The following is a 26,556-nucleotide window of genomic DNA, read 5'->3' as shown; positions in this document are numbered from 1 at the left end:
CGGTCAGGGGTGGGATTCTACCTGTTCAGACCGGTTCTATAGAACCGGTTGTTACGATTCTGCACAGTTCGGAGAACCAGCAAATCGTGCCCTGCCTGCCCTCCCCCTCTCCGCCCCCCTCCCTCCCCCTCCCTGCCCAGTCAGTCCTTATCACCCGACATCGCTGACTGCGTTCTTCCCTGCCCAGTCACTCCTTAAGGTATTTCTTTTTTTTTCTCCCCCTTCCGACGATCAGCTGTTTGTATGATCAGCTATGCCTGGATTCCCCTCACTGTCTTACTGCTTTGTCCAGTATTGAGGCCCAGAAGGCCCCAAAAATGGAGGAGGGGTACTGCAAAAAAAGGAAAAAAGCCACACCCATCCAGTCACATGGCCATGCCCACCTAGCCACGCCCATAGAACCGGTAATAAAACATTTTGAATCCCACCACTGGTGAGTTTGGCCCCATTTTACATCTTTTCTCGCCACAGCGGTTAAGGGAATCACTGCAGTTGGTCAATTAGTCACACGGTTTTTAAGGGAATTGGGCTCCATCATTGACTTTGCTTGTCCGAAGGTCGCAAAAGGGGGATCCCATGACCTCAGGACTTTGCGACCGTCATAAAGGTGAGTCAGTTGCCCAGAGTCTGAATTTTGAGCACGTGACTGTTGTGGGGAGGTTTGCAAAACGGTCGTAAGTGCCGAAAATGGTCAGACGTCTTTTTCAGTGACGTCATAACTTTGAATGGTCACTGTTGTAAGTCAAGGACTGCCAGTATAAGTTATTCCATCTCTCACCCCCACCTACTTCATGGTCTCTCTCTCCACAGGCAAACTACACCCATCGCCCCAGGAGGAGTTTGAATTATTCAAAGACGTCCTGCCTGCTTCATTTTCAAGCCGATCACCTGTTCTATCAACGGTTTGGCTCCGTGGAAGCTGTGATCGCCCAGGTGTGCAAATCTTCTTTAAAAAAAAAAAAAAGGATGAAGGGGAGGGTCAAGATAAAAGGAGGTGGAGCTAGAACAGGTATACTTCTTTGACTAGGCCCGCCTTTGGTGAACAACGGGAGGTGGGAGGGGGAGTTTTCAAAGGTCACCCTTTTCCTGGGCACGCTTGTCCCTTTCCTGTCATCCCTATCTCTCACTTTCTGAAGAAGGATAGGCTAATTCTGTAGTTGCATCCATACATGACGCTAAGCTGGGCTAAATGGGATTGGGTAGTTAGTGGCATTTCTCAAACTTGGCCATTTCCAGATGGGTGGACTTCAACTCCCAGAATTCGCCAGCCGACATGGCTTGCTGAGGAATTCTGGGAGTTGAAGTCAAAGCTTCATGAATCTGTCAAGGGCTGACTGAGGAATTCTGGGAGTTGAAGTCAAAGCTTCATGAATCTGTCAAGGGCTGACTGAGGAATTCTGGGAGTTGAAGTCAAAGCTTCATGAATCTATCAAGGGCTGACTGAGGAATTCTGGGAGTTGAAGTCCACACATCATAAAACTGCCAAGGATTGATTGAGGAATTCTGGGAGTTGAAGTCCATGCCTCATAAAGTTGCCAAGGGTTGAGGAATTCTGGGAGTTGAAGTCCACACATCATAAAGCTATCAAGGGTTGACTGAGGAATTCTGGGAGTTGAAATCTTTGCCTCATAAAATTGCCAAAGGTTGAGGAATTCTGGGAGTTGAAGTCGACGCTTCATAAATCTGTCAAGGGCTGACAGAGGAATTCTGGGAGTTGAAGTTCACACATCATAAATCTGTGAAGGGCTGACTGAGGAATTCTGGGACTTGAAGTCCATACCTCTTAAAGTGGCCATGGTTGAGAAACACTGAGCTATAGTAACAGAATCTGATGTCTTATAGGACCCTAGGAATACAAGCGTTGTGTGAACCCAGCCAAGAGACCTCTCTGGATAATTCCTTTTTTCATAGATTGCCAGCTATGTAAAAGCTGTGAACGCCATTTACGAAGCTGCTGAATTTGGCCGGATCGGGACCATCGAATTCAAAGTTAAGACGATCAAAGTAGGTTCCAGCTCCTTTTGGACAGAATTATGGGGAATTTGTCATTAGGTTTTCCAGAAAAAGTAATTAAATCTTAAAAGGGCGATGATGCAATTGCAGATGCTTAGGCAGCGTTCAAAATTATGACAAACCTAAAAAAAATGTATTTATGTCCTGAATTCAACCCACCCGAGATCATGTGATCGTATTTTGGACACTAGACAACCAGCCCAAATTTACAGCTGTTTGCAACTTCCTGCAGTCACATGATCGAGATTTTATTCGGAAAGTAAACTGGCATTTACTTCCGGTTTTCCAGAAAAAAAAAAATCCCTGATAGCAAATGCAGGTCATCTTCAATCATTCAGTCCAAAATGTATGTTGCTAAGTGAGAAATCTGTTAAGTCAGTTTTTGCCCCCATTTTATGAGGCCACTCATTTGGGGGGCATCCATTTTTCTCGCCACATTTGCTGAGTGAATCACTGAAGTTGTTAAATTAGTAACACAGTTGTTAAGTGAATCTGGCTTCCCCATTGACTATACTTATCAGAAGGTCCTTGTCTGAAATGGTATATGGTCTCCGGCTTGGGTGGGTGGGTGAGTTGGACTAGAACAGTGGTTGCCAATTGGTGGGCCGCATCCCACTGGTGGTCCGTGAGAAAATTTGGGTGGTCCGCAGAGAAATGTCCCCCCAAAGCAATTAATCCAGGCTGTGTGGGATCACAAGGTTGCGCCACCCACATGGCCCGTGGGAACACAAGGCTGGCGTCACTTGCATTGCGAACTCACGAGGTAGTGAGGGGAGGGGGGAAAGGGCGGAGGGGGGAACTTACCCCACAGGCCCCACACGCCTGGCCTGGCCACCAGGCTGCTTCTTTCCACTTCTTTCTTCTTCTGCTTTTGGCTGCACGCAAGGAAAGCAGCAAAAGTCTTTCTTTATCTCCCCCCAAACTCCACCAGAAATGAGTCTTTGGGATCCTGCAAGGCCTCCTGCTCCAAGAGGCTGTGCTGGCGCAACAAGTCTCACTCATTCCTGGTGGAGTTTGGGGGAAGAGAAAGAAAGACTTCTGCTGCTTCTGCTGCTTTCCTTGCATGAAGCCAAAAGTCTCTCTCCCTCTCTCTCTCTCTCTCTCTCTCTCCCCCTGAGAACGGAGCTGGAGACGGTATCCTGCAATCCCAAATAAAGAATGATCGGTCGGTAGGAAAATCGGGGTGGGGAATTTTCCTGAAGACTTTTTTGGGGGGATTTTTCCAGGGTCTCTGTCTGTCTGGGAAAATCCCCCCAAAAAAATTCTGCAGGAAAATCCCCCACCCAATTTTCCTACCGACCGATCATTCTTTATTTGGGATCACAGAATACCCTCTTTCTCTCCCCCCCTGAGAACCGAGCTGAAAAGCAGGGTTAGGAATGTGGCTGCGAGATGTGGTGTGTGAGGGACCTCTGTGTGTGTGTGTGTGTGTGTGTTTGTGTGTGCGAGAGAGAGAGAGAGAGAGAGAGAGAGAGAGAGAGAGAGAGAGAGAGAACATCACAGACAGCCCTCCAAGGTTACATTGGATCTCTCTCTCCCTGAGAATGGAGCTAAAAAGCAGGTTAGGAATGTGGCTGCCTTGGAGGGTGTGTTTGTGTTTGTGTGTGTGTGAGTGAGGGACCTGTGTGTGTGTGAGAGAGGGGGGGAACATCACCGCCAGCCCTCCGAAGTTAGATCGGATCTCTCTCTCTCTCTGTCTGTCTCTCTCTCCCACCAACCAAGGTCAGCAAGCCACCGTCAGTCAAAATTCATTAGTGGTCCACAGGATTTAAAATGATGAGTTTGGTGGTCCCTGAGGTCCAAAAGGTTGGCGACCCCTGGACTAGATGCCCTCCAAGGTCCCTTCCAACTCTGTTATTCTGTATTGTGTAAGGTCGCAAAAGGGGATCATTTGACCCCAGGACCAGTAGTGGGATTCAAATTTTTTTTACTACCGGTTCTGTGGGCGTGGCTTGGTGGGCGTGGCAGGGGAAGGATATACTGCAAAATCTCCAGTCAGAGGTGGGATTGGCCGCTTCTCCGAACTACTCAAAATTTCCGCTAACCGGTTCTCCAGAATTGGTCAGAACCTGCTGAATACTATCTCTGCCCCGGACGCTGCAACCGTCATAAATACAAAACACTTGCCAAGCTTCTGAATGTTGATCACATGACCATGGGGACGCTGCAAGTGTGAAAAATTTTGTAAGTGTGAAAAATAGTCCTAAGTCACTTTTTTTTCAGTGCCGTTGTAACTTTGGTCATTAAATGAACTGCTGCTAAGTCAAAGACTACCTGTTCTGAATGCCAGCTAACTAATTCTTGTGTTTTGGGGTTTCGCCTGACTGAGTTAAACAGTCAGATTGGAGGAGACAACCAACACCTGGTAAATTTAAAGTGGCCAGAGCTGATGGTCAAAACTCAGAGCATTTTTTAAATCAGTGGTCCCCAACCTTTTTTGTACCAGGGACCAGTTTCAAGCAGAAACACTTTTTCAAGGACCGGCGGGGGGAGAGATTCTATTTTCCATTCCCAAAACTTTATGTTTACCCTACAACTAGCATTAAAGACACCTGACTGCAGTCTCTCTAGTTCTAGGTCTTGCCCAGCTGTGTAGCTACAAAATTTCATGCAGATGTTTCTCTTATCTCTGTTTGGTGAAAACAGGAATTGAATGAGGAGCATTTAGTCAGTGTGTTTTCCCTAGGAAGCTCCTGTAGTCCTTGTTTAGGGATCATTCAGAGCTACGATGGACCTCTAACATCCAGCCCAGGAAGAAACTGCTTCAAAGAAGCCGGCAGGGTGGCTTTTCCTGTCGCCGCACCTCCTCCGAAGCGCCCGTTCACCCCCCACCCGCCCACCCGCGCAGTTCAATCCAGTGCTCCGTTCTGCCTGCCTGCCTGCGTTTCTGGTTGTTTCGGAGCAGCTTGGCTGATAAAAAGTGGCGAATAGTTATTATTCTCAGCGAAGCTGCTCGAATCAACCAGAAACGAAGGCAGGCAGGCAGGCAGACAGAACGGAGCACTGGATTGAACCCGCTGTGGGCGGGTGGGGTGAACGGGCGCTTCGGAGGAGCTGCGGTGACAGGAAAAGCCACCCCCGGCTTCTTTGAAGCAGTTTCTTCCTGGGCTGGTGAAGGAGCGAGAGAGCGACTGAGAGAGGAACGAGGCGGGAGGAAACCAAAGCCGCTGAGCCGGAGAGCAGGACAGGCTTTGGTTGCTTCCTCCCTCCCTTCTCTCATTTGTGTCCTTGATCCCTGATCCCAGCAGCATTCACCGAAGGCGAAGAAAGCCGCCATTTTTTTTATTTTTTTTTCTTTGCGGCCCGGTACAGAGTGCTCCACGGACCGGTACCGGTCCGCGGCCCGGTGGTTGGGGACCCCTGTTTTAAATCTTTTAGGCATTCAGTCTATGTGACCTGGGCGCTGTGTCCTGTGGTCATGTGACAGTCCTTTGCTATGTTTCAATTTGCAATGTCAATTTTGGGGGGTTCGTTTTGGGGCAAAAAAATGCCCATTGGATAAGCTGGAGTCATTTCACTTAATGACCATGGCGATTCATTTAATGACAAACAGTGAATCACTTTACAACCATTGTAAAATGGTCGCAAAATCATCTGTGTCAGGATTCCAGCAATCGCCCTAATTAAATCATGATTCTTGAGCCAAACTTCAAAAACACTTCAAAAGATTCATTAGAGGCGACCTACTGGCACTGCCTTGTATGAAGCCAACTCTGGCATACGTAATTTACAGTCCCCTGTGAACCTGTTTCCCCCCCCCCTCCCCCCCTGGGTGTGTCATCAATCAGATTCTCCAATTGAGCCCCTTCACAGGCTGGGTGTCATCTTTCATGTTCTCCAATTAAATATATTCCCGGGCAAAAGCTCTGGTAGTTTAGTTACAATCTTTTAAAGAGAAGAGTTGGAATGTACTTTTGCTTTCCAACGGCTGCACTGCTCTTCCAGATTTCCTTCCTCCCCCCCCCCTTTTTTTTTTTAATGGCAACTACTAAAACAAGGCAAAGGAATGTTTTACGAGTTGACAGTCCGGTCCTGTGGTGCCTTGACTTACAAGACCCAGCGGACTCAGCTTCCCAAACACAACAAACCCTCTGGAGTTGAAGCAATGATTCCTTTATTAGGAGCCCTGGCAAAAAGTTTCTCTCTTACAACAGACTGACAAATCTGTCCGGCAGGGAGATGAATAGTTGTCTGTCATCCCTATTCATCTCTGCCCCCTGCCTTTTATCCCCAGAGCTAGGGAGGGGTGGGGCCTTCGCTAGCTGCAGTGGTGGCTCTTCCATCCCAAGGACCGGCCCATAGATTTCCACTGCTCTCCTCTCCTCTGCCTTCTGTGCATCTGTGCATCAGGCACTGGACTCAGCTGTTCCTCCTCTTCTTCATCTGTCACCTCCAGACCTGGGGGCTGTTGACTCTCCATCTGAGGACTGATGGATGGCCTCTCTCTCTCCTCCCTCCCTCTCCTCCTCCCTCCCTCCCTCTCTCCTCTCTCCCTCCCACTCCTCCTCCCCTCTCTCCCTCTCCTCCCTCTCTCCCCCTCCCCCTCCCTCCCTCTGTCTCTCTCCCTCTCTTTCTCTCCTCCTCCCTCCCATTCCCCCCTCCCTCTCTCTCTTTCTCTTCATCCCTCTCTCTCCCTCCCTCTGTCTGTCTCTCTCCCTCCCTCCCTCCCTCCTCCTCCTCCTCCCTCTCTCTCTCCCTCCCTCCCTGTCTCTCTCCCTCTGTCTCTCTCCCTCTCTCTCTCTTCTTTCTCTCTCCTTCCCTCCTGTTCCCCCTCCCTCTCTCTCTTCCCTCTCTCTCTCCCTCCTCCCTCCTCCCTCCCTCCCTCTTTCTCTTCCTCCCTTCATCCCTCCTCTCTCTTTCTCTTTCATCCCTCTCTCCCCTCTCTCTCTCTGTCTCTGTCTCTCTCTCTCTCTCTCTCTCTCTCTGCCAGCTCCATTCCCTCTCCCCCCTCGGAGCTCCCAGATTGTCCTGATGCTGACCCCTGACTCTCACGTCTCCTCCTCTTCCTCCTCTGATTCAGCTGCTGGAGTGACCGGCGGCCCAGAGGCCACAACAAATAACTCCTAATTGAAATTCTGGGCTTCCTTGTGGTTGTATGTTGAGGACTATGTAAGTGATCATTGAGCACATGGGAGCGAGATCTCTTCTGTATCATCCGTTCCTGCTTTGGGATTGTCCCTCTTCTGCAGATCGTCCAAGAAAGAGACCCTTCAGAGACCCCCTTCCTCAGTCCGGAGATGTTGCTTATGCTGCACTCCAAAGCCAACTGGAACGGTTACTGCTTATCTTACCTGCTGACCGACCGGGATTACAGTGGCGTCCTTGGCGTTGCTTTCAATGGGCAACCAGGTGAGACGCTCTGCGGGATTCTGATCCGCCCACCGGAACTTCCATCTCCCACAGCAAACGGGCCTGATGTGGAGCAGCGACAGCTTCGTTGCCTCCCTTAACAAATGTCTCCCTTAGCCACAGAACGTTTGAGCTCAGTTGGTGGTCATAAGTCAAGGACTGTGCTCTCTAATTACTTTACTTTATTTTATTTTTATTTTATTTTTATTTATTTGTCAATAGCTTACAAGATAATAAACATGTATAAATACAGGAAATGAGCAGGGGTGGGTGGGATGCTACCGGTTTGGCCCGGTTCTATAGAACCGGTAGCTCTGAAGAGCAGCAGACACCGAACCAGTTCGCTGCAACAGCCTTTGGTTCATCCGTTTGGCCTACCCGCCTGCCCGGGCTCTTGGCTGTCCTTTATTTCCTGCTTTTTCAACCTCAGCTGCTTTGCGCAGCACAGCTGAGGTTGAAAAAGCAGGAAAGAAGAGGCTTTTCAAATGCTACGCACCCGCGCACAGCGCTTTTCAGCTGTCCAAGCAGCACAGCTGAGTTTGTTTTTTTTGCAAATGCTGTGTGCGTGCATGTAAAATGCATTCTCACCAAACCAGTAGTAAACACCGGTTGAATCCCACCCCTGGAAATGGGTACGAATAATTGGGGACAATAGGACAGGGACGGTAGGCACAATTGTGCGCTTATGCACGCCCCTTTCTTACAAACTTCCAGTGTTGGAGCAACCACAACTTCTGGAGGCAAGTTGTTCCACTGAATAATTGTCCTCACTGTCAGGAAATCTCTCCTTAGTTCTAGGTTGCTTCTCTCCTGGATTAGTTCCCATCCGTTGCTTCTTTGTCTTGCCTTCTGGTGCTTTGAAGAATAGCTTGACTCCCTCTTCTTTGGGGCAGCCCCTCAAGCATTGGAAGACTGCTATCTATTACCCCTAGTTCTTCTCTTCTGAACATTTATAGAATACAGAATAACACAGGGACCTTGGAGGTCTTCTAGTCCAACCCTAAACCATTTTAGACAAATGGTTGTCCAATCTCTTTTAAAAGTTCTCTCTGTCAGGAAATTCCTCCTTAGTTCTAAGTTGCTTCTCTCCTTGATCAGTTTCCACCCGTTGCTTCTTGTCCTGCCTTCTGGTACTTTGGAAAATAGCTTGACCCCTTCGTCCTCTCTGTGGCAGCCCCTCAAATATTGGAAGGCTGCTATCCTGTCTCCCCTGGTCCTTCTCTTCACCAGATTAGCCAGGCCCAGTTCCTGCAACTGTTCTTCGTGTTTTGGTGTCCAATCCCACAATTGTTGCTCTTCTCTGCACTCTTTCCAGAGTCTCAACATCATTTTATGTCGTGGAGACCAAAACTGGGTGCAATATTCCAGGTGCGGCCTTACCCAGGATGGTTGGCTGCGTGCAAGTTAGACATCTTCACTCTTTCCTTCTTCACTGTGATTGTCGTTTGCAGACGACTTCGGAGGGATTTGCTCAAAATATCAGCATTTCCAGGAGAAAGAAGCCTCCCTGAACACGGGGCTGATCACGCTGCAGAAGTATGGCCAGCTGCTCCCTCCGCGCATGATCCACATCACCCTGGCACATGAATTCGGCCACAGCCTGGGCGCGCCCGTGAGCCTTCCTTTTTCTGGCTGACCATCCTGTAAATCAGGGGTGTCAAACTCAATTTCATTGAGGGACGCATCTGACAGGGGGACGACGGAGGGGGGCACGGCCAGCTTGAAGTCACTCGTGTTGAGGGTGCCTGTAGTGGACCGAGCGCTCTACCAGCAAAAATGGGCTCCTGAGTTTTGTTTTCAGCTAGCACGGCCTTCTGCCACCCTCTGCCAGCGAAAACATAGCTCGGGAGGACTGTGCGCAGCCCTCAACGAGCTCCGTTTTTAGCCGGGACACCCTCCTGCAGCCCTCTGCCACAGGGGTGGCCTTCAAAAATGGTAGCAATTGCTTCTCTGCCTGGTTGCTGGGTGTGGGTGTGGCCTAGTCGGCCTCCTGCACCACGGCGGTGGTGGAGGTGCGTTTTTGCCCTTCCCGTGCTCCGGAGGCTTTCCTCGAGTCTCCGGGAAGAGCAAAAACGGCCTCCCTGGGCTGCGGAGGCTCTCTGGAAGTTGGAAACGGGCCTGTTTCTGGCCTTCCCGAACTTCCAGTTTTTTGCCCTCCCAGTTGCCTCCACACACACCTTGAACTTACCTGCATCCAAAACGGGCCGCGTGGGGACTCGTGGGAGGGGAGGGGCAGGAGGGGAGGGGCCAGCCAGGAGTGGGATTTGGGGGTTCTCTGAACTGTGCAGATTCTTAGCAAGGGGGTCTCCCAAACTCCTGTGAACCTCCAGCAGCCCACTCTTGCTCTGCCAGCGAAAACGGCGCCTTCTTGAGTTTTTTCCTTCTTGAGCTCCATTTTTGCCGGCACTGTGAGCCAGACAATTGCTATTTCCAAAATGGCGGGCGTCATGGGCCAGATCTAAGCACCCCCTCAGGCTGGATCTGGCCCTCGGGCCTCGAGTTTGACACCCCTGCTGTCAATTTTTAAAAGTTTGACTCTGGATCGTTTTAAGTCCACCCTGGTCTCCTTCTCTGCCATTTTTTTTCTTACAGCATGACCAGAGCAAAGAATGTTCCCGGTTTGATTTCAACACCAGTCGGGGGAAATTCCTGATGTTCAATTACGCCACAGACGGGACCGAATTCAATAACGATAAATTCTCTCCGTGTAGCATCGCCTACATTTCAAATGTTCTGGAGCGCAAGAAGGATCGTTGTTTCGCAGGTTCGGAGAATCCGACGCGGGTTTGAATCCTTGAGATGGCGGAACAAAAATCCAGTTTGAAAAAAATTTGATTTCTGGTGGCCGGGAGTTCCAAGGATCCTGGATTAGGTTCTCAGTGGCAGGGGGGGCTGGATCGTTTTTCCTAGCCTTGGACACTTTAAGACAGTGATCGCCAACCAGTGGGCCAGGGACCACTGGTGGTCCATGGGAAAATTTTGGTGGTCCGCAGAGAAATGTCACTCCCAAAGCAATTAATCCAAGCTGCGCGGGAACACAAGACTTGCGTCGCTTGCATTGCGAACAACACGAGGTAGTGAGGGGAGGGGGAAAAGGGCGGAGGGGAGAACTTGCCCCACTCGCCCCATGCACCTCGCCTGGCCACCGGGCTGCTTCTTTCCGCTTCTTTCTTCTTCTGCTTTTGGCTGCATGCAAGGAAAGCAGCAAAAGTCTTTCTTTCTCTCCCCCAAACTCTGCCAGAAATGAGTCTTTAGGATCCTGCAAGGCATCCTGCTCCGAGAGGCTGCGTCGGTGCAACAAGTCTCACAAAGACTCATTTCTGTTGGAGTTTGGGGAAAAAAAAAAGACTTCTGCTGCTTTCCTTGCATGAAGCCAAAAGTCTCTCTCTCTCTCTCTCTCCCCCACTGAGAATGGAGCTGGAGACGGTATCATGTGATCCCAAATAAAGAATGATTGACCGGTAGGAAAATGGGATGGGGAATTTTCCTGCAGACTTTTTGGGGGATTTTCCCAGGGTCTCTGCTGCTTTCTGCAGAGACCCTGGGAAAATGTCAGCAAGCCACTGTCAGTCAAAATTTATATTAGTGGTCCACGGGATTTAAAATTATGAGTTCGGTGGTCCCTGAGGTCCAAAAAGTTGTTGACCCCTGATCTAAACAACTGTGGCCAATGTGACGCCAAGTTGGAAGACAATAATCCTCATCTTGTTGTTGACTAACAAATATGGGTAGACAATCCCTGCCCATGGAGGGTCTATTATGGCTCCCATCAACGGGAGTTCAAAGGTAGACTTTCTCTTCCCAGGGAGGCTTGGCAGTATTTTTCACAGTTGTTGTGGCCTGCCGTGGCTGGCGGAGCTGGCAGCAGAATTGGACAGTAGTGAGGAGGTTGGGGTGGAACCCAGGCCATTTTTGGAGGCTGAGGAAGGGTCAGAAGAGGGCTCTGCATCAAAGGCAAAGATAGGGCCAGGGCAGGCTGGCAGTCATCAGCTGCCTTTGGGCTCGGACAGCAGTGAGGCGGGGAAGCTTCTGGAACCGGTTCCCAGCCTGAGCATGCGCAGAGCTGACAAAAAGAAGGCACAATTAAGAACTCGGGGTCGACGTGGGAGGATGGCCGCAGGTGGACGATGAATGGCCCCTCCCATCAGGATTAAAAGAAAAGCAAAAGGGGAGGGGGCTTTTGTAAGAAACAACATGCTCGTTCGTTCGTTCGTTTGTTCGTTCCAGCCTCGTGAAGATTTGTCTGTGTAACCTAGGCCTTCCTTGTCAGCACTGAGTGTGGAATTTTACCCGGCAGCGTTCCAGGATTGATAAAGGTCTGAGCTAATTAGTATACCTTCAACAAGACTGTTTGCCAAGCCGTGGGCTGATTGTGAATGAAATAAATTCACAATTAATGTAATCAAAGAGGGGGATTCAGAATTGACTTAGTGCTTTTTGGGGAGGCCTAGGACAGAACAACAGTGTCCAGAACCACAGCTTTTGAGAAGCTGAGACGCAAGCCATGAAATCAAGCCTCCCTTTTTTAGCTGTGAAGTCTTGCGGGTAGACTGCCACAGAGCACAGAGGCTCCGCTATGCTTTTAACACTCACTGCAGCCGATATGGGATGGCCTGACTTCTGTTCCAGGCCAACACCCAAATGATCGAGCAAACTTTGCAAACTTTCTCCTGGGAATAAGTACTGTTTCCACTCTTCTCCATCTTCCTTTCCAGAATCTGACCGTCCCATCTGTGGGAACCAGATTGTGGATCCAGGAGAAGAATGCGACGTTGGGAGCGACAATGAGGACGCCTGCTGCTATGGTGCTGGAGAGCCGAGGGGAATCCAGTGCCGGTTGAAACCAGGAGCAGAGTGCAGGTAGCAGTGACGAATTGGTATTGTTTATTTACATGACAATAAAGGCTTTCATCTATCTATCTATCTATCTATCTATCTATCTATCTATCTATCTATCTATCTATCTATCTATATCTATCTATCATCTATCTTCTATCTATCTATCTATTATCTATCTATCTATCTATCTATCTATCTATCTATCTATCTATCTATCATCTATCTATCTATCTATCTATCTATCTATCTATCTATCTATCATCCATCTATCTATCTATTTACATCTGTCTATCTCATCTATCTATCATCTATCTATCTATCTATCTATCTATCTATCTATCTATCTATCTATCTATCTATCTATCTATCTATCATATCTATCTATCTATCTATCTATCTATCTATCTATCTATCTATCTATCTATCTATCATCTATCTATCTATCTATCTATCTATCTATCATATCTATCATCTATCTATTCATCTATCTATCTATCTATCTATCTATCTATCTATCTATCTATCTATCTATCATCTATCATCTATCTATCATCTATCTATCTATCTATCTATCTATCTATCTATCTATCTATCTATCTATCTATCTATCTATCTATCTATCTATCTATCTATCTATCTATCTATCTATCTATCTATCTATCTATCTATCTATCTATCTATCTATCATCTATCTATCTCTATCTATCTATCTATCATCTATCTATCTATCTATCTATCTATCTATCTATCATCATCTATCTATTATCTATCTATCTATCTATCTATCTATCTATCTATCTATCTATCTATCTATCTATCTATCTATCTATCTATCATCTACCTACCTACCTATCCCTAACCTTCCCTACCCTCCCTCTTACAGCCCCAGTCAAGGACCCTGTTGTGACCAGAATTGTGTCCTTAAACCTCGGGGACAACGGTGCCAGGAAGAGAATGACTGTGCTTTGGGCAGCCTTTGCACAGGAGGGAACCCCACGTGTCCGGAGCCCTTACCGAAAGCCAACTTCACCCCCTGCGGCCTCGGCCTCCGCCTGTGTTTGAACGGGGTAAGTTCCCTGGAGGCCATCCAGAAATGCTAATGTGAACTTGGCATCCAAAGGGAGCCTCCAGGCTCAAGAGCAGTCTACCACCGACGAGTTAAGAAGCACAAGGGTGGGGAAAACTGGCTTAACCCTAACCCGAGTCAAAAAAAAGGGCTGTGAAAATATTTACAGACCCCTCACATCCCGGACATAAATTGTTTCAACCCCTCAAAACGATGCTATAGAGCGCTGCACACCAGAACAACTAGACACAAGGGGAGTTTTTTCCCCGAAAGCCATCACACTGCTAAACAAATAATTCCCTCAACACTGTTCAACTAAAGTGTACACTACTATTACTGTTAATCTTCTCACCACTCCTTATCACCCATCCCCTCCCACTTGACTGTTTCCTAGTATGATTTGATTGTTGATTGTACCCTATGACTACCATTAAGTGTTGTATGTTATGATTCTTGATTCTTAACAAATGTACCTTTTCTTTTATGTATACTGAGAGTATTTACACCAAGACAAATTCCTTGTGTGCCCAATCACACTTGGCCAATAAGGAATTCTATTCTATTCTATTCTATTCTATTCTATTCTATTCTATTCTATTCTATTCTATTCTATTGACCAGAGGGGTAGGGTAGAAAATGATCCCTTGGAGGTTGATGGCTGTTTTGTTGGCAATTGGAAGAAAAAATTTTTTACTCCTGATCCAATCAAGCTGCACAGGTAGTCCTTGACTTACGACCACAACTGTGTCCAACATTTTCATTTCTAACCGAGTCAGTTGTTAAGAACAGCCTGAGCTTATGACTTTTTTTTTTTTTTTTGGTCCTGGATTTGAGGACATTTTTTTGCCGCAGTCGTTATGTGAATCGCTGCAGTTGTTTAAGTGAATCATGCGGTCAAAAGGATGGCTGGGAAAGTTACAAATGGTGATCATGTGATTCCTGGGACACTTATAAACACCGGTTGCCAGGCGCCCAGATTTTGATCCCGTGATCCCCAGGGATACTGTGACGGTCATTAAGTGCGAAAAAAAGCTCATTTTTTTTTCAGTGCCGTTGTAACTTCAGTCACTAAATGAATAGTTGAGGACTACCTATAATGTATCTTTTGCATTGCTTGATGAATTTGTACCCAGCAATTTTTTTAATTTTCCAAAAAAATTTACTGTGCAGGGGGAAAATATTCAAGTCTTCATTGGAGATTCTCAATCATCCAGGCCTTGGTTATTATCCCAAAGGTGCTTTTTTTTTCAGAAGGCCACTGGACTTTCTGGTTTTGCTTTGAAGACATTTCGCTTCTCATCCAAGGAGCTTCTTCAGCTCTGACTGGATGGTGGGAAGCGGAAGGATTTATATTCCTTGCAGACACAGCCGGTCATTTGCACCCTTTTAGAGAGTCCTTGAGGCCACTTGGAGGTTTATCCGTGTCCTCAGGATCCCCTGATTAGTGCAAATGGATGTGGAGCCTCCTTGGAACTGCTGAAAGGTCTATGTTGTAAAGTGGAGATAGAGGATGTCGTATCCCTGTGTTGAAAGCGGGCTGTTCAACGCATGGCACAACCTAGGAGAACAAACCCATCAGTCCTCCATCTGTATTTAAAACACAAAGGCCACTCTTGTGAAGACAACAAAGTCCATATTTTGGACAGAGAGAGCCGTTGGTTTGAAAGAGGGGCCCTAAGAGGCCATCTGTGCCAAAATGGAAGAGCCCTCACTCAACAGAGGCAGAGGACATCATCTATCTCCAGTCTACAACACCGTCCTTTCAGCAGTTCCAAGAAGGCTCCACACCCATTTGCACCACTCAGGTGACCTTGAGGACACAGATAAACCTCCAAGTGGCCTCAAGGGCTCTCTAAAAAGGATGCAAATGACCAGCTGTGTCTGCAAGGAGTGTAAATCCTTCCGTTCCTCACCCTCCAGTCAGAGCTGAAGAAGCTTCTTGGATGAAAAGCAAAACATCTTCAAGGAAAAACAAAGGAAATGCAGTCGCCTTTTGAGGAAAAGAAGAAAAAAAAGAACCTTTGAAATATCCAAGTTCACACTTCCAACGCTGTTTGAAGGAACAGATCAGACATCCAGCCCTTGCTTATCAAATGGAGACCGAGTGGAGCAAGTGGCCAGTTTTAAGTTTCTGGATGTTACCCTAAAAGAGGACCTGACCTGGGGGTGCTCGCATTGCAGCCCTGGTCAAAAGGGCCCAGCAGAGATTATACAACCTGAGACTTCTCAGGAAACAACAACTGGATGGAAAACTGCTGGTGACCTTCTACCGCTGCACCATAGAGAGTATTTTAACATACTGCACCTCTGTATGGTTTGCCAATTGCACAGTGGCAGATAGGAAAGCACTCCAGAGGGTTAACGTCATTGGCCAGAAGATCATGGGTTGCCCTCTCCCCTCTTTGGAAGAGCTTTATAGCTCCTGCTGCCTTAAGAAAGTTCAAAACATTCTCAAAGATCCATCTCATCCTGGGAACCCCCCCCTTTTTTTTTTGAACTATTACCATCTGGCAGACAGTACAGAATAATAAAAACAAGGACAAATAGGCTGAAAAACAGCTTCTATCCCAGGGCAGTATCTCTGTTGAATTCTACTGTACAATGCAGTGTTGGTGCGGTGTCGGGGTTTTTCAATTCAATGTGTGGAGGGTGAAGGTTGTGTGTTTGTGTTTACGTTCATGGTCATGACGTGCACTGAAGCTGGTGTTTGATTTCGTTGCACGAGGTGCAATGGCAATAAACTAAACGGTTTCGTGATGCCTTGGACATATTTTTCAACAGTTTAGCCAGGATCATAGAAGTACATTATTTTGATACAGATTGATAGTCCTTGACTTACAACCGCAATGAGCACCAGAATTTCCGTCCTAAGTCAAAGCACCCACCACAACCGGAGCCAATTTTAGGACAACTTTCTTTTTAAAGGTGCTTAAGTGAATCATGCGGTGGTAAAGGCCGAATCCCAAAGTGGTTAACCAGGCCTAAATGTAATCTCCTAACTTCAAACGGCCATTAAGTGGAGGACTATTGGCAAAAACCTTCTCTTTTGCCTTCCAGCTCTGCGAAGGGTCCCTCTGCCTCCAGCATGGGCTACAGGAATGCCAATGTGGCTCTAGCTCTCTGCAAGGAAGATGCCAGCTGTGTTGCCAGCTACCAGGTCGGTGCCTAACCGTGTCCCCAACATTTGTGACTGTGCAAAAGGAATCCACAAAACCTTTAACTCATTCCATGCTGAATTCCGGCTTATAGTCCACAAGTTATTACCGTAACAGAGCCTGCCCATTAACGGTTGTTAAGTCATAATGGGGGTAAAACACCATTGGTCCTATGATCAACCTGATTTTACAATGTTTTTTTTGCAGTGGTCGTTAAATGAAAACAGCCACCTCCTAATTCCTTCATTTGGGAAATGGGGTGAAGAGTCAGCTTTCCATTATACAATGCTAGCTAGATACCTGTGCTTCGGTATGAAACTCTGTGGTCGGGCTTAGTTTTTGGGGAGGAAAATAAGGGGGAAAATTCTGCCTCTGCCTACCAGCATCTATCGGTATTCATCTGGCTAGCATCCTGTCAGTGTGTGAAAGAGTTGAGGGCTGTTTGGAAAGTGAAACAGTTTTTGCTGAGTGAGCAAGGAACCAGCAAGGAGCCTGGGCGTGGCTTAGCTCAACTGTTCTGTACTAAAGCTGCTTGGTGCTTTGAAACTGAAACTGAAACTCCTCTGCTTGTGTTTTGCATTTGGAACAGATTTCTTTTCAGGTGGGGAGGGGGAGTAGAACTCCTTAGCATCAGAGCATGTTAATAATATAGGAAATACTCTCTGATGGTCATTTCAAAAAATCCTTTCTTAGTGAGCACCTAGAAGCCAAGAGGAACATACGTGCCAAATTTCAAGTCTGTAGGCTTTACAGTTCTAAAGATTTTGTGACGATGCGTGAGTGGTATTTCGCTTTTATATATATAGAAATAGCGCTTAGACTTACATACCGCTTTATAGTGCTTTAAAGCTCTCTCTAATTATATATATCTAATCTAATCTAATCTAATCTAGATATAGATAGACAGATAGATGATAGATAGATAGATAGATAGATAGATAGATAGATAGATAGATAGATAGATGATAGATGATAGATAGATAGATGATAGATAGATAGATGATAGATAGATAGATAGATAGATAGATAGATAGATAGATAGATAGATAGATAGATAGATAGATAGATAGATAGATAGATAGGATAGATAGATAGATAGATAGATAGATAGATGATAGATAGATAGATAGATAGATAGATAGATAGATAGATGATAGATAGATGATAGATAGATAGATGATAGATAGATAGATAGATAGATAGATAGATAGATAGATGATAGATAGATAGATAGATAGATAGATGATAGATGAGGGATAGATAGATAGATAGATAGATAGATGATAGATAGATGATAGATAGATAGATAGATAGATAGATAGATAGATAGATAGATGATAGATAGATAGATAGAGATAGATGATAGATAGATAGATAGATAGATAGATAGATAATAGATAGATAGATGATTGATAGATAGATAGATAGATGATAGATAGATAGATAGATAGATAGATAGATAGATAGATAGATAGATGATAGATAGATAGATAGATAGATAGATAGATAGATAGATAATAGATAGATAGATAGATAGATAGATAGATAGATAGATAGATAGAGATAGATAGATGATAGATAGATAGATGATAGATAGATGGATGATAGATAGATAATAGATAGATAGATAGATATAGATAGATGATAGATAGATAGATAGATAGATAGATAGATAGATAGATAGATGATAGATATAGATAGATGATAGATGATAGATGATAGAAGATAGATAGATAGATAGATAGATGATAGATAGGTTAGATAGATGATAGATAGATAGATAGATAGATAGATAGATGATAGATAGATAGATGATAGATAGATAGATTAGATAGATGATAGATAGATAGATAGATAGATAGATAGATAGATAGATAGATAGATAGATAGATAGATAGATAGATTAGATAGATGATAGATAGATAGATAGATAGATAGATGATAGATAGATAGATAGATAGATAGATAGATAGATAGATAGATAGATAGATAGATCAGGGTTTCTCAACCTTGGCAACTTTAAAATGGGTGGACTTCAACTCCCAGAATTCCAATGTCAGGATGGGTGGACTTCAACTCCCAGAACTCCTAAGCCAAGTTTAAGATGTGTGGGACTTCAACTCCCAGAATTCCAGTTTTTAGGATGGAGGGACTACTTCATTTCCCAGAACTCCCGAGCCAAATTTAGAATGTGTGAACTTCAACTCCCAGAATTCCTCAGCCAGCCATTCCACACTACAGTACTATACAGTTAGTTCTTGACATACACCCACAATTGGACCAGCACTTCCTTCGTTAGTCACACCTGAATGTACCTTTTTTGCCACAGTTAAGCAAATCACTAGAATTGTTAAGTAAAGCATGCCGTCCTTAAGTGAATCCAGCTCCTCTTCCACACACACCCACACCATTGACTTTGCTAGTCTGAAGTTGGCCAGGATGGTGGAAAAAAACGAATCAGGTGACCTCAGGATCCTGCCACCATCGTAAATACACGCAGGTTGCCACAAATTTTTGATCACGTGACTGTGGGGGACCCCGTGACAACCTCAAGGACAAGAACTGGTTGTAAGTCACTTTTTTTTTCCTGTGGTGGTTTATTTGGAGCAGTTACTAAATGAACCGTTGTAATTTGAGAACTACATGGAGAGGGAAAAGAAGGGAGGGTGCAAGTTTGCTCTATTTATTCTCTTATTTTGGCCAGGGCAAGCTACTTGTATATAAACGAAGAGTAAACCCCACTCCCTTCTAGGACTGATGATAGTTGGCTCATGAAACGTCTGCAAGAAAACAACCAAACTCAGACAAAACACCAGGGACCCCACAATCCTCCTCCTCCTCCTCTCAGCAAATTCCACTCCCTTCTAGCACTGATGATATTACCTAGTTGGGGCATGAAATGTCTGCAACAAAACAACCAAGCTCAGAGAAAGCACCAGACCGCACAGGCCTTCTCCTCTTCCCCCTCCTCTCTACAAAGCTCATCCTCTTCTATCACTGCTAGTCTTTTCCTCCTCCTCCTCCTCCTCTCCACAAATCTCACTCCCTTCTAGCACTGATGATGTTCCCTAGTTGGGTCATGAAACGTCTGCAACAAAACCAAGCTCAGAGAAAGCACCAGACTCCACAGTTCAACTCTGAGCTACAAATGTTCTTCTTCCTTAGATATAAGACTGGAAACCAGCTTCAGCGGTCAGAGGTTGGCAACTCTAATCCTTCACCGTAGCCGCTCCTATTCTCAGCAACGTGTTCATCTTTGCTGCATTGTGTCCAGATCCTGGGGAGCTTCAACCGCGTCGCGCTTGCCTCAGAGACGGCCAAACTCTCAAGCGTTTATTCTTCTCTTCCCCACTTCCCAATGGCTTCTCTAGGGCAAGCCGAAACCTGCACCAGCACCTCCTCGAAGATCTGGGACCCTGTCTTCAACAGTTCGGATATCCCGCTCCTCCCGGGCTCGCCGTGCGGCGACAAGAACGGCTACTGTGACAAATTCCACACCTGCCGTTTCATAGATGAAGACGGCCCCATCGCCAGGGTGAAAAACTTCATCTTGGACTTCATCGAAATGGAGGACCCGGCCAGCTGGATGAAGGTGAGGACATCCTGCGTGGATGGAGGTGGGAAGGACCTTGAAGGATGTCTATGGCAGTGGTTAGCAACCAATGGGCCGGGGACCACTGGTGGCCCGTGAGAAAATTTGGGTGGTCCGCAGAGAAATGTCACCCCCAAAGCAATTAATCCAGGCTGTGTGGGAACACAAGGCTGTGCCACCCACATGGCCCACAGGAACAAGGCTTGCGTCGCTTGCATTGCGAACACGAGGTAGTGAGGGTGGGGGAAAGGGCAGAGGGGGAGAGAACTTGCCCCACTCGCCCCACACGCCTGGCCTGGCCACCAGGCTGCTTCTTTCCACTTGTTTCTTCTTCTGCTTTTGGCTGCACGTAAGGAAAGCAGCCAAAGTCTTTCTTTCTCTCCCCCAAACTCCACCAGAAATGAGTCTTTGGGACCCCGCAAGGCCTCCTGCTCCAAGAGGCTGCACTGGCAAAGACTCGTTTCTGGCGGAGTTTGGCGGGAGAGAAAGACTTTGGCTGCTTCTGCTGCTTTCCTTGCATGAAGCCAAAAGTCTCTCTCTCTTTCCCTCTCCCCCCGAGAACGGAGCTGGAGACGGTATCTTGCAATCCCAAATAAAGAATGATCTTGGTAAGAAATCGGGGTGGGGAATTTTCTTGCAGACTTTTTTGGGGGATTTTCCCAGGGTCTCTAGTCCGCGGGATTTAAAATTACGAGTTTGGTGTTCCCTGAGATCCGAAAGGTTGGTGACCTCTGGTCTATGGAGATGTTCAACCATCCAGGTCCTGGTTGTCCCAAAGATGCTTTTTTCCAAAAGGCAGCTGGACTTTCTTGGGTTTTTTTTCCCCCCTTCTTCTTTTGAAAATGTTTCACTTTTCTATTTGGAAACCGCTTCTGGACTTTTTGCTCGAGGTGGGTGGGTGGGAAATGAAAATTTAAATTTTTGGTTTTGCCCATAGGTTTGTTCTTAAAGAAATAGGTTTGTCATTATAGAAATGGCGAGTATATATATTATTCTGCAAAAGTCAAAAAGTTGAGGCTGTACGTTATTATTCTATTGTGTCGAAAAAAAGTCAGATGTTGGCGCTTTTTCTTTTTCGTTTCCCTTTTATCCTATACTTTTTCTTTTCCTCTTCCCCTTCTCCTCCCCTGTCTTCCCATTATTCTCATTTTTCTTTCTGTTTCTGTATATTTTGACAAACTAGTAAAATTTGAGAAACTGAATGAAGAGAAGCTGGTGGTGCCAGGGGGGGAAATGGCTCCAGGGCTGATACTGAAAATGTTTTTGCTTCTCATCCAAGAAGCTTCTTCAGTTCTGAGGAGCTGGAGAAACTTCTGGGATAAGAAGCGAAATGTTTTCAAAGGAAAAAAAAAAAAAAAAACCAAGGAACTCCAGTTGTCTTTTGGAAAAACCACCTTTGAAACAATCTTAAAGAATGGAGGGAAAAGATGCTGCCCAGGTAACCATCAGATAAAAGGTGGAGGAGCCCACATATGCTTAACGGTCAGAGGAAGCAATTTTGGAAGGACCCATTTTAATTGGTCGGCTACAAAAAGAGACAGTGGGAGATTTGTCCTTCCAGACATGCAATATTCTGTTAAGGTAGACTTGCGATAAAGTAGAATCTATATATATAAAAGCGAAATACCCCTCATGCATCATCACAAAATCTCCAAAACCGTAAATCCTACAAACTTGAAATTTGGCCTGTTATGTTCCTCTTGGCTTCTAGGTGCTCACTAAGAAAGGATTTTTCTAAATGACATCATCAGAGCATTAGTATTTCCTATATTATTATTATTATTAACGCGCTCTGATACTAAGGAGTTCTACTCCCCCTCCCCACCTGAAAAGAAATCTCTTCCAAATGCAAAACACAAGCAGAGGAGGAGTTTTAGTTTCAGTTTCAGAGCACCAAGCAGCTTTACTACAGAACAGTTGTGCTAAGCCACGCCCAGGCTCCTTGCTGTCGTCTTGTTCACACAGCAAATACTGTTTCAGTTTCCAAACAGCCCTCAACTCTCTCACCCTGACAGGACGCTAGCCAGATGAACACCAATGGATGCTGGTAGGCAGAGGCAGAATTTTCCCCCCTTATTTTCCTCCCCCAAAACTAAGCCCGACAACATAGTATCGTAGCAAAGCACGGGTATCGAGCTAGTTAGTTTATATAGCTGTGTTTCCTGTTGGTTTACCTGGAAGGGCTGATAATTGAAGACAAACATCCAAACTTCGTCCATAGCTTAGTACAGGTGGGCTCCTCGACTTACGACCATTTGTTCAGTGATCATTCAAAGTTAAACAGAACCCCTCCCAAAAGTGAGTTATGACTGTTTTTACAACCGTCGCGGCATCCTCTGTGGTCACGTGATCTAAATTCGGACGCTCTGCAACTGTCTCGCATTTACGACAGTCCCCCTATTGCGAACTTTTGCAAGCAAGCCAAGTCAATGGGGAAGCCAGATTCGCTTAACAACCGGGTTATCAAGAACTGCAGTGATTCACTTAGCAACCGTGGCCCAAAAGGTCCTAACACGGGTCGAAACCCACTTAACCAGCTGTCTTGCTTAGCCACAGAAATTTGGGGCTAAATGATGGTCGTAAGTCGAGGACTACCTGGAAAGCATCCACGGGGCAAATCCCAGCATCCCCAAGTATTTTTTTTTCCAGTTAATTTTTTTTCCAACTGCCCAATAGCTGAAGCTGTCTAGTATTTATTTATTTAATGTATTTATTCATTCATTCAGTTTATATGTCACCCATTTTATCAAGAGCCGATTCGCCAAGAAGAATTGGCTTTAGGTACTTCTTGTCCATTGGCACTAATTGTGCGTCGGTGTGTTTTTTCTCTCTACAGACACATTGGTGTGTTATCCTTCTGGTGGTTTTAACCTTAGCAGCCATGATGGCTGGCACTGTCTTCCTCTTCGGACGGACAGTCAGCAGTAAACCAGGTAACTTGTGTGTGTGTGTGTGTGTGTGTGAAAATGTGCTTACTTTTTAATGCACCCAGCTAGGCTAGGAAAGGTTTGAGCAGATAGTGCCGTTTCTCCATCTTCTCCACTTTTAAGAGGCCTGAACTTCAACTCCCAGATTTCCCCAGATTACCGGCCGTGACCTTTGAACTCTGTAAGATCACCTCCACGAACCTTCTCGGAGTTGAATAGGATCAAACTTATTTTTTTTCACTGTCCCCCGGGCAGCAGGGTTTGGATTCTACCGGTTTAGAACGGTTCTATAGAACCGGTTGTTATGATTCTGCGCATTTTGGAGAACCGGCAGATTGTGCCCCTGGCTGGCCCCGCCCCTTTCTGCCCACCGAGTCAGTGCTTATTACGCATGCGCAACATTGCGCACAAGCCCAACATCGCGGACTGCATTCTCCCCCACCCAGTCGCTCCCTTAAGGTTAATGAAGATAGTAAAGAAATGGAAGGATTTATATTCCTTGCAGACACAGTTGGTCATTTGCATCATTTGAGAGAATCATTGAGGCCACTTGGAGGTTTATCTGTGTCCTCAAGGTCACCTCAAGTGGTGCAAATGGCTCCTGTAGTCTGCAATTTGGGATGAACACCCTTGGAATGGGGTGGGAGTAGGAATGGATTTCCAGAGGGAAAAAATTGCAGACTACAGCAACCAGGAGCACCACTCAGGTGACCCCGAGGACACAGATAAACCTCCAAGTGGCCTCAATGATTCTCTCAAATGATGCAAATGACCAAGGAAGGAAGGAATATAAATCCTTCCCTTCCCCACTATCCTGTTAGAACTGAAGAAGCTTCTGGGATGTGAGAAGCGAAACGTCTTCCAAAGAAAAAAAACAAAAAAACAAGAAAGTCCAGTTGCCTCCTGAAAAAGTACGTTTGGGACAACCATGGTCTGAATGACTGAGAATCTCGATGGGCTAATGATGCGGGGGGGCTGGACTAGAAGACCTCCAGGGTCCCTTCCCATCCTGTTATTCAATGTTCTGTGATTCCCTGCAGATGAACCATTCACCGGGATCTCTCACAAGGCACTTCAGAGGAAGAAACAGCACAATTCCCTTCACTGGGAAAAGGAGGCTTATGTCGAAATGCATCAGAAAAAGCTACGTTCTGGCCCTGTGGACCTTTGCTAAGCGGCATCTGCCAACACACACTTCCAGTTGCGGCACGGATAAACACCAACATTTCACGAGCCATCACACTCAAGTGCAAAAAAACCAAAAAATCAACTATGAAGATTTTCTTACTGATAGGATCCCTCTAATTTTCCTTTTTCCCTCCCTTTCCATTTTTTTTTTTTTTTGCTTCTTTCTCTTTAAAAAAAAACAATTCATTAAAAAATAATTATTTTAAAGAATTGCTTTGGATGCCTGCTCATCCGAGGATTGAAAGAGGCTGTGGAGTCTCCAACTATTCAAAATGATAGATAGATAGATAAACAGATAGATTAAATAGATAGATAAGGTAGATAGATAAATAGATAGATATAGATACATACATACATGGATAGATGAGATAGAGATAGATGGATGGATGGATGAGATAGATGAGATAGATAGGATAGTTGGATGGATGAGATATAGCTAGATGGATGGATAAATGGATGAGATAGATACATGGATAGATGGATGGATGAGATAGGGATGGATGGATAGATAGATTAGATGGATGAATGGATAAGATAGATGAGAGAGAGATTATAGATAGATAGATAGATAGATAGATAGATAGATAGATGCGATGGATGGATGGATGGATGGATGAGATAGATAGATGGATAGATGGATGAGATATAGCTAGATGGATGGATAAATGGATGAGATAGATACATGGATAGATGGATGGATGAGATAGGGATGGGTGGATGGATGGATGGATGAATGGATAAGATGAGAGAGAGATTAGAGATAGATAGATAGATAGATAGATAGATAGATAGATAGATATAGTGTGTGTGTGTGTAAGAGAGATGAAGGGAGATGATACAGACAACATACAGACAGATTTAACCATAGTTTCAATTGGGAAAATGTGATAATCCAAAAATGCCAGGGAATTTCTAGAACCTTGCCACTCTGACAATCAGCCATTAATAGACACATAGACACTAACAACACCTATAACTATGCAAGAGAGATCATCAACCAGCCCAAAAGAGAGCAAAAAGACTCCAGCACTTTTCCACCATAGCACCCAGATCACCATGGATCAACGCCAAGGTCAGACCATCAGACCAACAATCAAGTAAAAATACCCCAATCAAGAAAAGCACCAAAGAGGCAACAGTAAACAGCCCGACCAAAGAATCTCTAAGACTGTCCCCACCCACACAGATAGCCAAGACACAAAAATATAAACTGACAGCAAACTGCACTCCATACTAGCACTGATGATGTTACCTAGTTGGGTAATGAAACGTCTGCAAGAAAACAAGCCAGGTCAGAGAGCACCAAGGACCCTTAATTTCAACCCTGAGCTACAAATATTCTACTTTATTAGAGAGGGAGATGATAGATAGATAGATAGATAGATAGAGAGATAGAGAGAGAGATAGAGAGATAGATATAGAGATACAGATAGATGATAGAGAGATAGATAGATGATAGATAGAGATAGATAGATAGAGTAGACAGAGTAGACAGATAGATAGATATAGATAGATAGAGATAGAGAGAGAGAGAGAGAGAGAAGAGATAGATAGATAATAGTAGAAGATAGATAGATAGATAGATAGATAGATAGATAGATAGATAGATAGATAGATAGATAGATAGATAGATAGATAGATAGAGATAGATAGAGAGAGAGAGTAGAGAGATAGATAGATACAGTAGATAGATAGATGATAGATAGTTAGATAGATAGATAGATAGATAGAGTAGACAGAGTAGACAGATAGATATAGATAGATAGATAGATATAGATAGAGAGAGAGAGAGAGTAGAGAGATAGATACAGTAGATAGATAGATAGATAGATAGATAGATAGATAGATAGATAGATAGATAGATAGATAGATAGATAGATAGATAGATAGATAGATAGAGATAGATAGATAGATAGATAGATAGATAGATAGATAGATAGATAGATAGATAGATAGATAGATAGATAGATAGATAGAGTAGACAGAGTAGATAGATAGATAGATAGAGATATATATATAGAGAGAGAGAGAGAGTAGTAGAGATAGATAGATACAGTAGATAGATAGATAGATGAGAGTAGAGAGATAGATAGAGTAGATAGATAGATAGATAGATAGATAGATAGATAGATAGATAGATAGATAGATAGATAGATAGATAGATAGACAGACAGATAATGAGATAGATAAGAGATGATAGGAGAGAAGGAGGGAGAGGAGAGAGAGATGTTGAATTCTGGGAACTGAAGTTCACCCATCTTAACACAGATAAGGTTAAAAACCCCTGATCTAACTCCCTGCTTGGGGCAGAAATCTAAGATAAGACATAGATACCTTCAACAGATGCTTGATTAGACTTCATTTGAACCCAGCCAACAATGGAGGCCTACTCCTGGATTCCATTGTGTTTATAGGTTGGGAAATGTT

General features: G+C 45.1%; 1 protein-coding gene across 2 annotated transcripts in view; it reads left to right on the top strand.

Moving 5' to 3' along the window:
• Nucleotides 1–24,333, top strand: part of ADAM10 (ADAM metallopeptidase domain 10) — a 31,019-nt gene extending 6,686 nt beyond the window's left edge. For both annotated transcript variants that reach the window (XM_087952776.1, XM_087952777.1), the window contains 11 exons: nt 811–933; nt 1,912–2,004; nt 7,203–7,362; nt 8,814–8,974; nt 9,955–10,126; nt 12,078–12,222; nt 13,085–13,268; nt 16,325–16,424; nt 19,794–20,014; nt 22,851–22,947; nt 23,982–24,333. In XM_087952776.1, the coding sequence (XP_087808902.1) occupies nt 811–933; nt 1,912–2,004; nt 7,203–7,362; nt 8,814–8,974; nt 9,955–10,126; nt 12,078–12,222; nt 13,085–13,268; nt 16,325–16,424; nt 19,794–20,014; nt 22,851–22,947; nt 23,982–24,115 (1,590 nt within the window). In that variant the 3' untranslated portion in view covers nt 24,116–24,333. The remainder of the gene's footprint in view (nt 1–810; nt 934–1,911; nt 2,005–7,202; nt 7,363–8,813; nt 8,975–9,954; nt 10,127–12,077; nt 12,223–13,084; nt 13,269–16,324; nt 16,425–19,793; nt 20,015–22,850; nt 22,948–23,981) is intronic.
• The last annotated feature ends 2,223 nt before the right edge of the window (nt 24,334–26,556 follow it).

The sequence above is a fragment of the Notechis scutatus genome, chromosome 1 (assembly GCF_049901735.1).
Source record: "Notechis scutatus isolate UNSWTSFEM ecotype Mainland chromosome 1, rNotScu1.2, whole genome shotgun sequence".
Lineage (NCBI taxonomy): Eukaryota > Metazoa > Chordata > Lepidosauria > Squamata > Elapidae > Notechis > Notechis scutatus.
The sequence above is the reverse complement of the archived record's forward strand: the minus strand, read 5'-3'. Positions and strand labels throughout refer to the sequence as shown.